Here is a 16,078-nt window from a genome sequence, read left to right on the forward strand (position 1 = left end):
AATCGGATGCAAACATCCCACTTCAGAGCTTAAGAATATAATATTTTTTAGTCCTATTTAAGCTATTTAATACACTGAGACAGAGCAAGTCTACTGAGATGTTCTACTAAGAAAAATCAAAGTTTATTTATATATATTTAATAGATGAAGTGCAGTCTCTCAACACCGCCATGATCTGCCCTGTTACAGTTTTATAAATAATAAAAAAAAACACAGTCAATAATGTTTACACCACTTTCTCACACTTTAATCAATTACACCGCTTCATCTTTACAACACACACAGTACTTTTTTTTCTTCTTAAAATCGGTCAGATTTACAGCGACTTTGCTTCCGTTGCCAATGAGTCGGCTTCAGCCTTTTGTCAGAGTTTCCCTGAGAGCCATGTGCAGAGTGTGTAAGGTCACGTTCGGTAATGTCTTGGTTGTATCGACGTGCTCATCATTTACTCACCAAAAGCGCTGATGGGAAGTGTGCCCAAGTAACACCACACACCCCACACACACACACAATGCCCACAACACACACACACTGCTGACTCCCCCCACACAGGAATCACATTCAGTCTCCGATCACAGTTCATCACAGTGAAGTGATTGTCGTCTGCTGTGAAACTTCCACCACTGGTTTTATTACCTTAACGGATCTGTGATTCATATGCAAAGAAGGGAAGAAAAATGGATCCTTAAAGGAAAAATCCACTTCAGTGTTTTGGGGTTTTCAGAGTAAGCTGGATAAAGTTAAAGAAATGGTTTTATCATGGTGGCTTTAGAGCTGCCAGCACTGACTTGTACTTCTTCGGAGTTGTGAACGTCCCACAGCCAGTTGATTTAATTGATCTTATAACAGGAATTTTCTCTCTTGTACTCAGCATGTTAGAGCTCAAACAGTCTTTCAATTACCTCAATAGTTTCTCACAATGTCTCTTAATGTCAGAAGAGCTCAATTAATAGATCAAAAACCACCTCAGCAATCCAGTACTTTTGATTTAAATGTGGCCGTCTTATGTACTTCCAGATTCTTCAGGCTCTAGTTACAATATTCTGAGTATCATGTAGTTATCGATTGTTGGTTGAGAGTTTTAGACTGACTCTCTCAACTTCAATCATCTTCTTTCTGGCTAAATGAAATTAATATATAAACACATTATTTTATAGATAATATAAGTTTCTGGTGATGCAATATTGTGAATTCAGTTTTCTGTCACGAGACAGATTTTTATCTTCACAATGAAGCCGCATCTCTTGTGCCGATATTACCAACGACTTATAGCAAAACAGGCAATATGAACTGAAGGGATCTTACAAGCGAAGGAATCACGGAGTGCTCGCAGTAGCGAAATGACAATCAATTAATGAAATTGTGCCCTGAGACAAAACAAAAACCAAAAACTGACAGTGAAACATGCACTCCAGCTGTACTCTGAAAATGATAGTTTCATCACCCTGCTTTTTCACTTACCTTCAGTCTCTGCTGCGCTCTCCTGTACCTCGTCTAATGTAAATACTACCGTAAACAAACATCTTTGTCCAGATAGCAAGAGAAATATAACACTGTTTACGAGAACAGGTAAAACACACTTTTAAAAAAAACGGATGAAAGTTGTTTGGATTTTTTCCTTTAAGTCTCTGTATACAGATGTGTAGATCTCCACAAAGTACTACAAACCGTTTGCACACCTGAATAAGATGTGTTCCAACCTCGCTGTCGTGTGCCACCACTGGCAGTGACTTAAGCTTTCCTGAACCTTCTCTTCCGTCATCCTGCTGAATAACGTCATCCACACGGACCTTGTACATACAATATCGCTGATAACAAAATGCATGACTAAAGCTGACAGTCAGAACCGCTAACGAAGGCCTCCTATAGCTCCGCGGGTTTGATTTGTGTAACATAACTATCACAAAGTCTGAAGGGATGCAGTCTGGGTTTCTGCTGTGCGACAGTTGAACTTCTTTTAAGTGACTCTGTTACCTGTTACCTCCATCTCTGTGCAATGCTACTTCACGAATGATAAAAGAATGTATTTTCTGTGGCAGTCGTCCTAGTTTTAGCCTGTTTGCCAAATGACCTAATGTTTTGGGAGTGTTTGTTTTGTTTTGTTTTTTTTCATTCCCATTACAGTCGGGCCAGGTTTCTTCTTCTCAGTCCTTCAGTCATCCCCGTTTCTCCCTTCCTCCAAGGAATCCGACTGTTGCTTGTTCCACTCTTCCTCTACCTATTGTAGCATCAGTCTGCACACTGTTTTACACTTGGTGAAACAGTCAATCCAGATTTCAGATTTTTTTTTTTTTAAATGGCTCTGTAGCCTGGCGAGTCACCTCTCCTCTCAATCAGCACAATCTTTGTGGCTTTCTTGAGAAACTGGAAGCAGACTCTGGCCTTGCACCGGCTGCAGATTAGCATGTGCACTGATTGTTTTGCATACGCGGGATTTAAAACTTCTGCAGCTTGTTTGCCACACAGCATGACGTCCCAGGTACTTCAGCTGCACAGGCGCAAGCAAGCAGCCCACATCTGACTGAGAAGGAGGCTACGAATGACGTCCCAGGGTGAGACTGAGTGTAGGCACGAAAACCTAACCGGGTCTGTGTCCCGCCCAGGTTCACATCCTCCACATGGCCCTCACCATTCAGTGTAGCGGCAGCTGAATGTGCTGTGAGTCTGGAATAACAAACGTGAGCCGAATATGACACTTCAGAAGCCTGGAGTAACGCATTATTTAGTGAGCTGCTGCCAGACAAAGTTAGCTGAATGCAGCCAGCTGCCTGGGATGAGAGAGCAGCTCGTGATGCCGTGTTATGTACAGGGCTTTGATTCTTGCTATGCCGAAGTGGAGTGTGTTTTGGGACGTCTGATATGATTGTTTAATTTTGTTGTGGTTGTTGTTACCTGTCATGTCAGGTTCTGGATTGGGTGAAGTGTATCTGTTTGGTTTTGTTTTCTTGTCCCGTTTTTGTTTGGGTGTGTTCTGTTTTTGTGCAGTGTGTAGTCCACTCGTAGCTTTGCACTTTATTTGTGACTTCCTGGCTCTTGAACAGAGACTGTTCTGCCCGATGTGAATGCTGTCTCCGGGGATATTTTCATGTCAAAGAAAATACGAATTTTCCTTTGTAAGCTATATTTTTCCTGGTCTTTTTTCTTTTTCTTTTTTTTCATTCTTTTTAATCTGTGAAGATTTTAGGGGATGCAAAACTAGAAAGGGCTTACTTCAGTGCAGCTTGCACTCTTGTGCTGGAAAGGAACGGCGCGCCGAATGTTTGTTGTTGTTTTTGAGGGCTTCTGTTTTTGTGTTTGTTTGTTTTTGTTTTTGTTTTGTTTTTGTTTTTGTTTTTGTTTTGTTTTTGTTTATTTGTCACTATCGTTTCATAACCATACAACATTTGCCTGAGTGGATAATTTCCACCTTAGAAAAATATTTTATGCCACTAACTTGTGCATGCTTCACGAAAGCAGCTGCAGGTTTTAGCACTCTTCGTCAGCACGCCATTCTTTATCCAGTATTTCCAGAAGCTCGGAAGTGAAAACAGTGGATAAAGTGTGCCGTATTGAGGAGAGTGTTAATTCAGATAGACATCACATTGTTCTTATCCTGGTCGAACCCCCCCGGTGTTCATTCTCAGTGTTAGACATGATGGTTGACTTGTTTGAAGAGGGTGATTTGATCCCTCTGCGGCCACAACACCAACTTTAACACTGGTAAAAGATTTGACTTCAAGTGAGGCAGCTAATACAATATGTCACGGTATGAACAGCTACAATGAAAATAAACATACTTGAGCAGGAAATTTTTAAAATGTGAAATTTAAGATTCAATTTGAAACGGACAGCTTGGGATTTGGGGAAAGCCAGTTTGATTTTGTTTCATCAAAGTTTGAAATTATATTGTTGACATTTTTCTTTATAATCATTTGCAACTTCACCTTAACCTTATTCTCAACATTTATTCATATAATTTGCCTTTTTTTCTCTATATGATAGCTTTTTTTGATCATTTTAATTTCTTTCTATTAAAAATTTTGTCATTCTGAACATATAACTTGTTATTTAGTCTCCTAACTTTATTTTTATTTCATAACGATTTATATCCTCATCATTTGCCCTGTTCTTAACATTTCAGTTACTCTTAACATTTTTAAATTATTCTTTAAAGTTAGGGAGTATTCTTTAAATTTGGACGTTGTTCTCATCATTTCAGCCTTATTTGCATATTTTATGACATATTTTTAATGTTTTTAGGTTTTATATCCATTGTTAACCTTTGTGCTCTTCATCATTTTTCAAAAGGTTTCGGCTTCATTCTTGAATCTAAGTTCTCCTCGTCTATAGTTCACGCTCACGTCTGTTTATCAGCTTGTTTCTTTCCTGGCGCCCCAATATGATGTTGTGCACTTGCTTAAAGTAGAAAAACAAAACAGATTGTGAGGAAAGTAATATAATCAATTTATTTGTCAGATCTGAAATCAAGCCTGTTCATAGTTTACAGCTGAACACTGAAAGGTGCAAAGCGAAGCTCAGAGGTCCTTTTCTGACACATTTTGAGATCATCTGATTCCACACTTCCTCTGTCTGGTACACTGTTTTAGATTGAGACTCCACTTTCCTGCATGTGCTACTTCTCAACTCAGCTTCATGCTGTGCTTTAAAAAAAAGAAGTAATGAACGGCTGAAGCAAAGTTTTGTTTCAAACTGAAGAAAGTGGACCTCAAACAGAGGTTCTGTATTTTAGAAGATGAACATTTGATCAGGGAATAACAGGAAAGAGTAGCTGCTCCACCTGTATTGCTTGTTTCCAGAGCGTGTTGGGTCTGAATAAAATGTCCCTTTAATACCACATTTATTTTTATTATTATTATTATTATTATTATTATTATTATTATTATTATTATTGACTTTGTTTTTTTGATTTGTTGTTTTTTTGTTTTTTTTTCACTCAACTCTACAATTCATCAAAACATGTAAAAGGCTCTTGAAAAAAATTTATGAAAACTCAGTTTAAGTTGCACTTAACGCTTATAGTGAGAATCGCATTATATCACTGTTGTCCTGTAAGTCGTAGTAAAAGGTCTGTAGTTATTTATCTGTTGCCATGTGGTTCTTCTTATGTGACCATTTGTTTATAAGATGAAAGAAAAATGTCAATTAAATTGAATGTCTAAGACAGATTTTTCTCTGCACATAGTCTTGATTTGCATAATAAGCTGATTAATTAAAAAAAAACCTCCAGTGTCATTTAACAACATCGCAGCATGTTGCTGTGAACATGCATGATGTTTCAATCCTGTTGTATATTGTCTTTATTATTGTTTCTATTTTGTAACCTGTATTTCTCAGATGTAAATTTAAAAGATTATTTTGGATATGTGCATGCCTGTGAAATGTTCAGAATGTTGATTTCCACTAAAATCTGTTCAGTTTCAAAACATCCATGTCTGGTACTTAGACTCATCTTTAACCTTTATACAACATCGACAGCGTGTATTACAGGGCTAATCAATTGGGGGCCAGTTCATGAAACTGAGGAAATATAAAAATCCGGACAATATGAGCAGTTACGGTAACAAATAAAGAAATTACAACCTACTGAAGAAATCAATATATTGCATTTTGTAAGTACTTAATGCATATTGTGATACACTGACACAGATGAGGACTCAGGCCCAAGGTATTGTCACATGAAAAAGCAACGTTTGTAAATCAGTCCAAGCCTTATTAACAGACAGTTAGAGTTAAATGCAGTTAACTAACTGAAAATATCACTCAACTGTACAAGGCTGTACCAACACGACTTTAAAAGTCGTTATTTGTATTTCACTGCAGTGCTCAGTTCAAGTGAATCAAATCACTTATTAAGAATTTAATAAACTGAACTGGCAAATAACTTCATAGTATACCAACAAATGCAAAACAAAACTGTACCATATGGTTTGAATAGAAATATAATAACATACCTGGTGAGGCTCAGGGTTCTGGAAACTGATTCCATCAGAATCAGATTTACTTTCTTTCTTGATCTAGAGAGAAAACATCCTTTCATCATCTACACCACTGCATCCGGTGCAGGGTCAACTGGAGCCAAACCCTGCTCACTATGGGTGAGGACGGAATCCATGCTGGACAGGTCTCCAGTCCAGAACAGGACAACCACACAGAGACAGAGGGCCACACACCACACACACACCACACACACACACACACACAGGCTCAATTCACAGTAACCAATTCACTTTACATGCATGATTTCAGACTGTGGGGTGAAAATCACACAAGAGAAAATGCAGCTCGACACAGTAAGGCCCCATGCAGCCAGTATTTGAGCCCGTGACCTTCTCTTTGTGAGGTGAGAGTGCTAACCACAACATTCTTATTAACACAACTTATTGTAAAAGTCTTTTCAGTTGCTCATCACAGACGAGAGCAAGACATGAATACAACAGATTTTTTTAAAATTAAAAAAGTAATAACAACATCTTAATAAATGCACAAGGAAATACGATATTTAGACCACGTGACGCATATTTCATTTAAAAAAAATGCTATTATGCTCTTCTTTCCTGTGCACAATGTCATTCTGAAGCCGTAGCATCAGTGTCTGGACTCTGCAGCGCCCCCTACCAAGGAAGGGAAGAACTGCCTGCTTCACCTCGAGTCTGCCGCTGTAAGATCACTCAATAAACACATTATGCATGTCAGCTGAACTCTGAAAAGTCAGGAGGAGTATATTAACATTTTTTTAAAATATTTGCTGCTCTGCCTCACCTGCAATGCAACATGGGAGTTCACGGTTTGGGGACATTCATTATTATTTTGTTGTTTGTGTTACTGTTACAGTGTTAGTATTGGTTGTGTTATTGTGTTTCTACTGTAGTTTAGTTAAGAATCGTCTAGTTAAAAACAAAACGTATTTTTGAGTGAGATCCATACATTCAGTGTATGATGTATGGGTTTAGCAACTTCTTGAACATACCTGCCTTTTACAACATTATTTCAGTCATAATGCCCATTGTAAATGAGAATTCAAAGTTTGACAACATACCTAACAGCAGTGGTTAACACTATCATCTCTGAGAGCTGGCCTGTGTTGGACCTGCATCTTCTTCTTTGCTGCTCAGTTCATTTGGGGTCGCAGTTGCAATATGGACAAATGAAAGACAAGCAAAGATGTTCTTGTCCCCCGAAACTTCAAGTTGGTAAAATCAAGGTCACTGGAACAGAGTAACTCCAAACCACACGTTGGAATGTTGGAGATGAGTGGGCAAAGAAACAGAATCAGCACTGTGAACTTGAACAAAATGGAAGCACAGTCTGCAGAGGAGGTCCAGGGGACGGAATGGAACTTTTTCGTCCACCTACAACTGTGGCTGGCAAATTCCAAAATATCCCAGACCCTCATTTCTACATGTGTTGCAGGATGCATTTCAAGAGTGCATCTTAAACCGTAATTCAAGACCAGAACTGACTGTGAATGGTAATAAAGCAGTATTTTTTCATGCTGATTCATTTAATTGGTTTCTGTGCTTGTCAGAAAAGTTACCACAGGGATAACTGGCTTGTGGCGGCCAAGCGTTCATAGCGACGTCGCTTTTGATCCTTCGATGTCGGCTCTTCCTATCATTGTGAAGCAGAATTCACCAAGCGTTGGATTGTTCACCCACTAATAGGGAACGTGAGCTGGATTAGACCGTCGTGAGAGGTTAGTTTTACCCTACTGATGATGTGTTGTTGCAATAGTAATCCTGCTGCCACACATGATTGTGTGGCAGTCTTTCAAAATACACACTGGGAGCAACTCCAGCAAACTGTGACCCTCAGTCACATGGAACTGGTGAGAAATATTGTGTTTTCATTTCTTAAAAAGACCAATAATTGAAAATATTCAGATAATGTGACTTCTGCTTTCACTGTCTGTCTTGGATGGGATGGTCGCTGCCACTGAAACACCTTGAAATGATGAGTTTACTGATCTGACATGTTTAAAACTCAAACCAATCTCAAGCTACAGATGTATCACTTTATAACACAAAAGTATAAAAAGAAGAATATTTAAATAAGATTCAATGTGCATGCAACTGAAGAAAGTCACACAGAGTCACGCATTTACTAAAATTCACATTTATTAAAATTGTTGCAGAGACTGAAATGAAAACATACATTGTACAATATTTCGTAGCAACAACATTCAAGACAGGTTTTGTTTGATAACATTTCAAACATTTGTGTCATATTTGGGGTCCTCTCTGAAAAGTTTCTACAGCTAGGAAGTTTCCTCCTGTCTCGATCAATTCTGACCTTTCATGTACTTTTTTGTGCTGATTATTTCTCCGAAACCCAATTGTGCGTTGGAAAGTGTTGGAGCTTGTTTGTCATCAGACAGCCAGCTGGACCTGCTGGGCTCTGTAGGTGTCGAAGTCCTCAGGAAGTGTGTCTGAAAAGAGACACAATGGAAAGAAATATTTGGGAAAACCACATTTGGTATTTTGATGTGCATCCACACATTGACTTTACATTTTCATTACAATCTTTTCTAGGAGCACAAAATCAGAAAGCCACTAGGAGTTAGTGAAGTGTTTTGGTAACCTTGTCAGTCTGGAGCCCCTGTTGCTGGGACCATGTCAGACAGTGAGTGAGTGTCTCTGACATGCTTCTGTGTTTGCTGAAGAAGCTGTGTGACTGTTACCAATAAAATGAATGTGCAAACAAATTGCACTCAATGTGACACTTGTTATATCTACATATCGATGCATCCTCTGAACCACAGAAGCACACAGAAAGTAACTGAACCACAGACACAAGGAGCGATAGCAATGCAGCTGTAGGAGGAGGATTTTTTTTCTGGACCCTTCAACTCACCATTGCAGCGGTAGCGCAAGTTTGCCCAGATAATGTTCTCCTGGGAAAAGCAGAAGACTCCTAGACGGCCTCCTCTCATTGTGGCGTCGATTATAACGCCTGTGTCGGCCACCATCTGAGGACCCTCGTAGAAACGAACTCTGAACAGGGCACAATGGAAACATCTGAATAAATCTCTACTCAAAGACTTGGTATGTGCTTCTTGCTGTTTTATTTTATTTTATTTTTTCCCAAAAATACATATGAGAAATGTACACCAGTATGACATGTTTCAGCTGCCTTTTAAGCTTCGTCTGGCAGTTCACCACACTGACACTTGGCTGATTTAATGGATTGCCATAACTTCTTTTTAGTTTTGACTGAAATTATTGTGAGTCTCTGAACTTTGTCCCAGCACCACCAGTATATTGACAATTTGAGCTTCTGTGGAAAAAACATGTATGCATGATGAGTTTCAGCATTTTTTGCAGAAGTTGTTCTTCACTCTCTCACAAGTGAAAAGACTCCAAGTTGAAGTCTTAGCTTGGAGTTTGCATGTTCTCACTGTGCAGCCATGGGTTTTCTCCAGGTATTCCAAATCTACCATCAAGCTATGAATATGAGTGTGTGTGTGGTTGTTCTGCGATATGCTGACCACCTGTCCAAGGTCTATCCTGCTCCGGATATCCTGGATTGATGGATGATGTGTTTGTTGTGAGTGAAAATGTTTGTACAAAGGTTTATTTCATGAACGGCTGTTTGACCTCACACAGATAAATCCATTCCTCAAAGCTCAAAAGAGAATTTTCAGGCAGTACCTGATGTAGCCGTCTGCAGGCCGGTGCTGAAGAAACCAGCGGTACGAGGTCTTATCTTTCCAGCCAGCATTGCGAGAATCTTTCCAGAGGAGTTTCACCTGCTCGCTGGTGTCACCGGTGTGCCACAGGGCATTCCTCAGGTTTTCACCTGGACCTGTGTTTGACTTCACAGCCTTTTCAATAAAAACAACACATAAATAGCAAGAACTCTGTGGATCTGGTTTCTATTACAGCTGCAAAGGACAATAAATTACATGCTGTCATGGACTGAGGAAAGGACTTTCCTGAAGTCTATGAGGATAGTATACACGGTTTATAATCCTTTTACATAATCCATCTTATTATGAAACAGGAATCTTGAAACAACATTTCTATTTTGCTGGAAAAGTTCGATTTATGCAGTGTTTCATTCATAATGATTTCTGTATTTGTGGTTGTGACCATTGTTATCACTGTTGTGCACACTCACCCAGTCTTTGCCTCTCTGTCCACTGTGGTTCAGTGGCATCATAATTTAATTATTAATAAATGAGTAATTATTGCAACAGGGAGAGAATATGAGACTCTTCCCCAGCAGATCAAATCCTTTTTTTATATTTATGAAGGTCTAAGCGGTTCAACAGGATAAAAGTGGGAAATTGTACTGTGAACTACCTTGAGCTGGATGCCTGGTTCTGCCACAGCTCTGAACGGGTTTGCCTGCCAGTAGATCTGCTCCACCTGCTTCCACATCACCACGTAGAAACTGGAGCTATCCTGGTAGCCGAAGATAAATCCGGCGTAGTCGTCGTCTGTTACCGTGTTGACATGAAACGTTCCTTCAAAGTCCACGCCGCTGAAAGCAGTGTAACCTGAGGGACAGATGATTAAACTCAGAGGTCAGTGTCTGAAACGGCAACTGGATTCCCATGATTCAGCGGATGAAGACTAAAGTATCATAGGTCTAGAAATCTGTGAAGATGAGGTCTAAGAAATTCACACCAACTGAAAAATATTGAATTGTAAAAAGTGAAATGATGCTCAAACTCTCAGTCTCAAAAGTCCTCAATTTCAGAAGTTTCTTTTTTAATATCACTGTCAGACAAAAGACTCTGATGGAAAACGTGGGTTCATTCAATTATGTTTGAGAAACAGCACACACACAAACTTGGCTATGAATGCTGTTGTTTCTTTAAGCAGTCATCTGCTTTCATGTGATTGACAGCATAAATATAACTTATTTGTCACTAATATGGCCTATAAATTAACTGCTCGTGCCAAGTCAAGTCAAGTCAAGTCAAGTCAAGTCAAGTCAAGTCAAGTCAGCTTTATTTATAGAGCACATTTACAGACGGCTTAGCCGCGCCAAAGTGCTTCACATAGTGCAATAAAAAAAATAGACATAAAAAGTGCGTAAAAGTCAAATTCATAAAAACAATCAATAAGACACAGCTTAATCAAAGACAAGAACAAAAACTAATAGCAATCTAAAACCTAGTTGAAGGCCAGCGAGAAGAGGTACGTCTTCATGTGAGATTTAAAAATCCCTATGTCGGGGGGAAGGGAGTTCCAGAGTCGAGGGGCCGCTACAGAAAAGGCTCTGTCCCCCCTGGTTTTCAACCTCGACCTCGGACAACAAGAAGGCATTGGTCAGCTGATCGTAACGCTCTGGACGGGGTGAAGGGGAGGAGAAGATCAGCCAGGTACGGTGGGGCAAGGTGGTGCAGAGATTTAAAAACTGTTAGGAGGATTTTAAAATCAATGTGGTAGCGGATGGGGAGCCAGTGGAGCGACGAGAGAACCGGGGTGATGTGAGCGTGTTTTTTAGTGACGGTGAGGAGTCGAGCGGCCGAGATCTGGACTAACTGCAGGCGGTGAAGTTGGGCTTTTCCGATGCCGGTGTATAGACTATTGCAGTAATCCAGGTGAGATGTGACAAAGGCGTGCATGGCCTGCTCTAGCCCTGCCTGGGGAAGGTATGCTTTAATCTTTGCCAAGGCCCTCAAGTTGAAAAAGCTTCTTTTGACAACTGCACTAATCTGCTGCTCAAACTTAAAAGAACTGTCTAAAATCACACCCAGATTCCTAACAGCTGACTTGGAGTTACCGGCGAGAGAACCCAGGGTGTTGGTGTGAGGTTCTGCAGGGGTTTTGCCAAACACAATGACCTTTGTCTTCTCCTCGTTGAGGCTGGGAAAGTTAGCTGTCATCCAAGCCTTAATGTCCGACAAGTAGTTTTGCAGAGGCTGGAGAGCAGCAGGGTCGTCGGCTTTAAAGGGGAGATACAGCTGAATGTCGTCTGCATAGCAATGGAAGGAGATATTGTGTTTTTGATGATATCTCCTAAGGGAGAATATACAGGAGAAATAAAATGGGACCTAGGATGGAACCTTGAGGCACCCCACAGGAGAGGGGGGCTGCAGAAGAGGTGAAGTCTCCCAGCTGAACAGTGAAGGTCCTACCAGACAAGTAGGAATGGAAAAACTCCAGGACTGCACCTTTGATGACCGGAAGTGAGGTCTAGGAGCACCAGGACCACAGGACTACCTGAGTCCGCAGCTAGGAGCAGGTCGTTCAGGACTCTCAAGAGGGCAGTCTCTGTGCTGTGGCCAGATCTGAATCCCGACTGGAATTTTTCAAAGAGGTTGATTTCTTGAAAACAGTTGCCACTGGGTGTAAACTTCACGCTCAAGAACTTTTGAGAGGAAGGGCAGTTTGGAGATGGGCCTAAAGTTTGCAATGGAAGAGGGGTCAAGGTTGGACTTTTTTAACAGAGGTTGCACCACAGCGTGCTTGAAGGCCGGTGGGATACAGCCAGTGGACAGAATGCTGTTGACTGTTAAGAGGAGAAAGGAGGCAACTGAATCAAAGACTGTTGGATCCTTGAGTAGGCGCGATGGTAGACAGTCAGAGGGGCAGTTGGAAGGCTGCAAGTGCCTGACTACGGCAGAGAGGGAGGCTAGTGAAACAGGCTCAAACTCTGAGAAGGTTCCTGAGGGGTGGGGGTGGGGGGGAGTATTGTAACGAATTGTTGGAAGCTATCACAGAGGGCAGGGGAGGCATGACGGGGAGATCATTGGGGGGTTGATGAGGGAATTCAATGTCTGAAAGAGAACCTGGGGTTTGTGACAGTTTGAGGAAATCAGAGTTGAAATGTGCTGTGACTTAGCATATTTTACAGCTCGTTGGTAGTCTGTCAGGCAACTGCGGAGCATTTGAAAGGAAACATGGAGACGGTCCTTCTTCCATTTGCGCTCAGCGCATCTGCAGTTGCGCCTGAGGGCCCGTGTGGTGGCGTTTAGCCATGGAGTGGCTGAGATTTGTGGCGCTTGAACTTGAGGGGGACAATTGCGTCCAGAATTGTCGTGCAAGCTGATGAAAACATAGAAAGAAGCTCATCAGCAGGAGTTCCGACTATAGAGTCTGGAGGCAGCCTACACCGGGAGACCCTGAAGGTGGCAGAAAATTGCTCAGCAATAGATGAGTTAAGACAGCGTGAGACCTGTTTGGGGGCCTTATAGGAACGACCTGTGCATTGTATTGAGACAGAAAACAGAATTGGGGAGTAGTCAGAGAAAGCCATGGGACAGATTTCATTAACAGAGACGGAAACACCATGGGCGAGGACAAGATCAAGAGTGTGGCCCTTTTCGTGGGTGGGGCCATCAACAGCTTGAATGAGACTGAATGAGTTAAGTAGGTTTGAAAAATCCCGGGACAGAGGCTGTGAGACACAACAAACATGGATATTAAAGTCACCGCAGTGTGAAATGTTTCATACCAACAGCAAGACCAGGGTCACTGTTCATTGTCTGGACAATCTCCCTTCCCTGCACAAAAGCAAGAGCATGGTTCAGCCGTAAGTAATTTATCTGGTGGCTTAAAGATGAAAAAACACAACAGGACAAAAACAATGTCACGTGACCTGGTTCAGCACCACCCAGTTGGGATCAATTTGTGCATCTCCTTCTGGGTCTAGCACGACGGTCTGATACTCCCTGAAGTCGGTGAGGGTGACCTCGGCGTTTTCTGGGCAAACGTCTATGGTGTCAACAATAGTGTCATTGTCAAAATCCTTCTCGCACACGTCACCAACGCCGTCGCCTGGGAGGATGAATGGATCAACGGATCAATGTTTTTGCATGTTACTCTCCGCACTTCAATGTCTCAGGGACTTCGCTCACCATCAGAGTCCTCCTGCAGAGGATTCGGGATCAGACGGCAGTTATCGGGACCCGGCGGCAGCAAGTCCGGGATGCCATCATTATCATCATCATCGTCACACTCATCTCCCTTTCCATCTTTGTCAGTGTCCAGCTGAGAGCTGTTGATGACGGCTGGGCAGTTGTCCCTGGTGTCTTGGTGACCGTCACCGTCACTGGAGGAAAGTTGTGAGGATCCTGGCTGTCAGTGATTGATGTGGACACTCGGAACTAGACAAGGCTGCATGCTGGTATCTTCACACAGTACCTGTCCTTGTTGGTGTCACATGGGTCTCCGATCAGGTCATTGTCCACGTCCATCTGAGAAACAAGACAAAATAAGCTTTCAGCAGGACTTTATCAAGGAGTCTCTGTTCATTGTGAGACACTCATTCGGGTGACGAAATAAAAAATCGACAATAAAGATCACTGAAACACAAACACTTCCAGTGTTGCACTTTTGTGCATGTGTTAAAACACTTAACATTAATTGCACTATTAGTAACAGTTAAACTTCAAAGAAACAGAAGGCATTGTAGGGATGGGAATCAAAAAACTCCCAAGCAGTGCAAGGCTTGGCTACATTTCACAAGAAAGGATGATAACAGTACTTGCAGAGTGGATATTTCATCAAAGGGAGGAAATACTACCGTAAGGCAGAAACATTCTGCATGTGACAACTTTGAATGAATGTCCCGCTTTCATCTGCTCCATATTGAATCTCGGCTCAGCAGCAGCGACAACATTGACAAGTCCTGTGCTGTTAATACTGCAGGTCACTAACTAACACTGCCGATCATGTTAGCGCCACTTGTCTCATTACAAAAGCTACGACTAATTGGTGGTTAAATAAATAAGACAATCAATAAAGCACCGAATCAAGAATCGGAATGGAATGGAATCATAAAAATCTTGTCAATTTCATCGCTATGCATTCGTTAATTTGAATGTCCTTTTGCTGGTTACTTGATTTTCTTTTTTAAATGATTGGTTGTAAAAGTGTACAGGGGCGGCTGTGGGTCAGTGGTGAGAGCGGTTGTCCCACAATCGGGAGGTTGTGAGTTGGATCCCTGTCTCCCCCTGTCTGCATGTCGAAGTGTCCTTGGGCAAGACACTGAACCCTGAATTGCCCCCAGTGCTGTACGTCGCTTTGGATAAAAGCGTCTGCTAAATAAAACTGTAAACTGTATTAGCTTGAAGGTCAGTCCATGGATGTTCAACAACTGTTGGACACATACCAAAGTCTGTACAGTGTGGAATAATCCATTAATCTGCCTCTGTAATACAATTTAAACAATATGGAACATTAGACTTATCAAATATAGAAATGGTCTGCCTGATGAGAGAGCTCTCGGTTGTTTTATCAATAACTATTTGAAGCACAGCTGTTTTCTAAAAGTGTTCTTTCTTCATGATAATGAGATCAGTTTTAATAAAGTGATTCAGTCTTCGCTGCTGTCTTGTTCTGTTTGAAAGGGCACAAAGAATAAGTCGTGCCTCTGCTGTCCATCGGATGGTAGTGTTGAGTCACTTCAACTCTAGTCTGTCCATTGTGAGGCTTTACGAGGTCTCACTCTTCTTGTGTTTCTTCTTCTTCTTCTTCTTCTTGGTTATGGTACAGATTGGGTCCAGTGAGTAGATGGTCTGGAGAAAGAGTGTAGAGAGATTTCTCACCTGGTCAGGATTGGGAACGTAGGGACAGCTGTCACAGGCGTCTCCCACTTTGTCTCCATCCCGATCCTTCTGGTCAGCATTGGGAACTCTTTTACAGTTATCCAGGTGATTGAGAATCCCTGGAATTCAAGTGAAAATTAGAAGAAAGAAGCCACACATTCAAGCTTTTCACACTTAGCCCCATCTTATTGTGTGGACTTGTCAATAAAACCTATAATCAGGACTTAATTTGCAACCAATGAACTATGATCTGAATGTGCGGTTTGTTTTGTAAGCTTAAATTTCTTTTTGAAACTGAGGAAGAGTTACTGTAAATCGTGTTTGTCACCCATCACACTATAAACAAATCATCACCATTGTGGAAATAAGGGGCTCTACTCTGTTAAGGGAGATTTGACATTGAAATGAGGACCTAAAACTCACCATCTCCGTCAATATCTTCGTCACATTCATCACCAAATTTGTCCACGTCTGTGTCCTTCTGGTCATTGTTCTTGACTGCGCGGCAGTTATCGCAAGCATCGCCAAAGTCATCCTCATCAATATTCCGATGGTCCAGTTAGGCACCAACACACA

The 16,078-nt window shown here is 41.4% G+C and overlaps 1 protein-coding gene across 1 annotated transcript in view; it reads right to left on the bottom strand.

Moving 5' to 3' along the window:
• Positions 1 to 8,366: 8,366 nt before the first annotated feature.
• The window catches only part of comp (cartilage oligomeric matrix protein), an 8,913-nt gene continuing 1,201 nt past the window's right edge, over positions 8,367 to 16,078 (bottom strand). Inside the window, 11 exon segments of the mRNA XM_030083659.1 lie at positions 8,367 to 8,425; positions 8,851 to 8,990; positions 9,648 to 9,820; positions 10,302 to 10,498; positions 13,408 to 13,456; positions 13,552 to 13,730; positions 13,811 to 14,004; positions 14,097 to 14,149; positions 15,503 to 15,621; positions 15,926 to 16,060; positions 16,063 to 16,074. Coding sequence (XP_029939519.1) covers positions 8,367 to 8,425; positions 8,851 to 8,990; positions 9,648 to 9,820; positions 10,302 to 10,498; positions 13,408 to 13,456; positions 13,552 to 13,730; positions 13,811 to 14,004; positions 14,097 to 14,149; positions 15,503 to 15,621; positions 15,926 to 16,060; positions 16,063 to 16,074 — 1,310 coding nt within the window.

The sequence above is a fragment of the Salarias fasciatus genome, chromosome 23 (genome assembly GCF_902148845.1).
Source record: "Salarias fasciatus chromosome 23, fSalaFa1.1, whole genome shotgun sequence".
In the NCBI taxonomy this organism is placed as follows: domain Eukaryota; kingdom Metazoa; phylum Chordata; class Actinopteri; order Blenniiformes; family Blenniidae; genus Salarias; species Salarias fasciatus.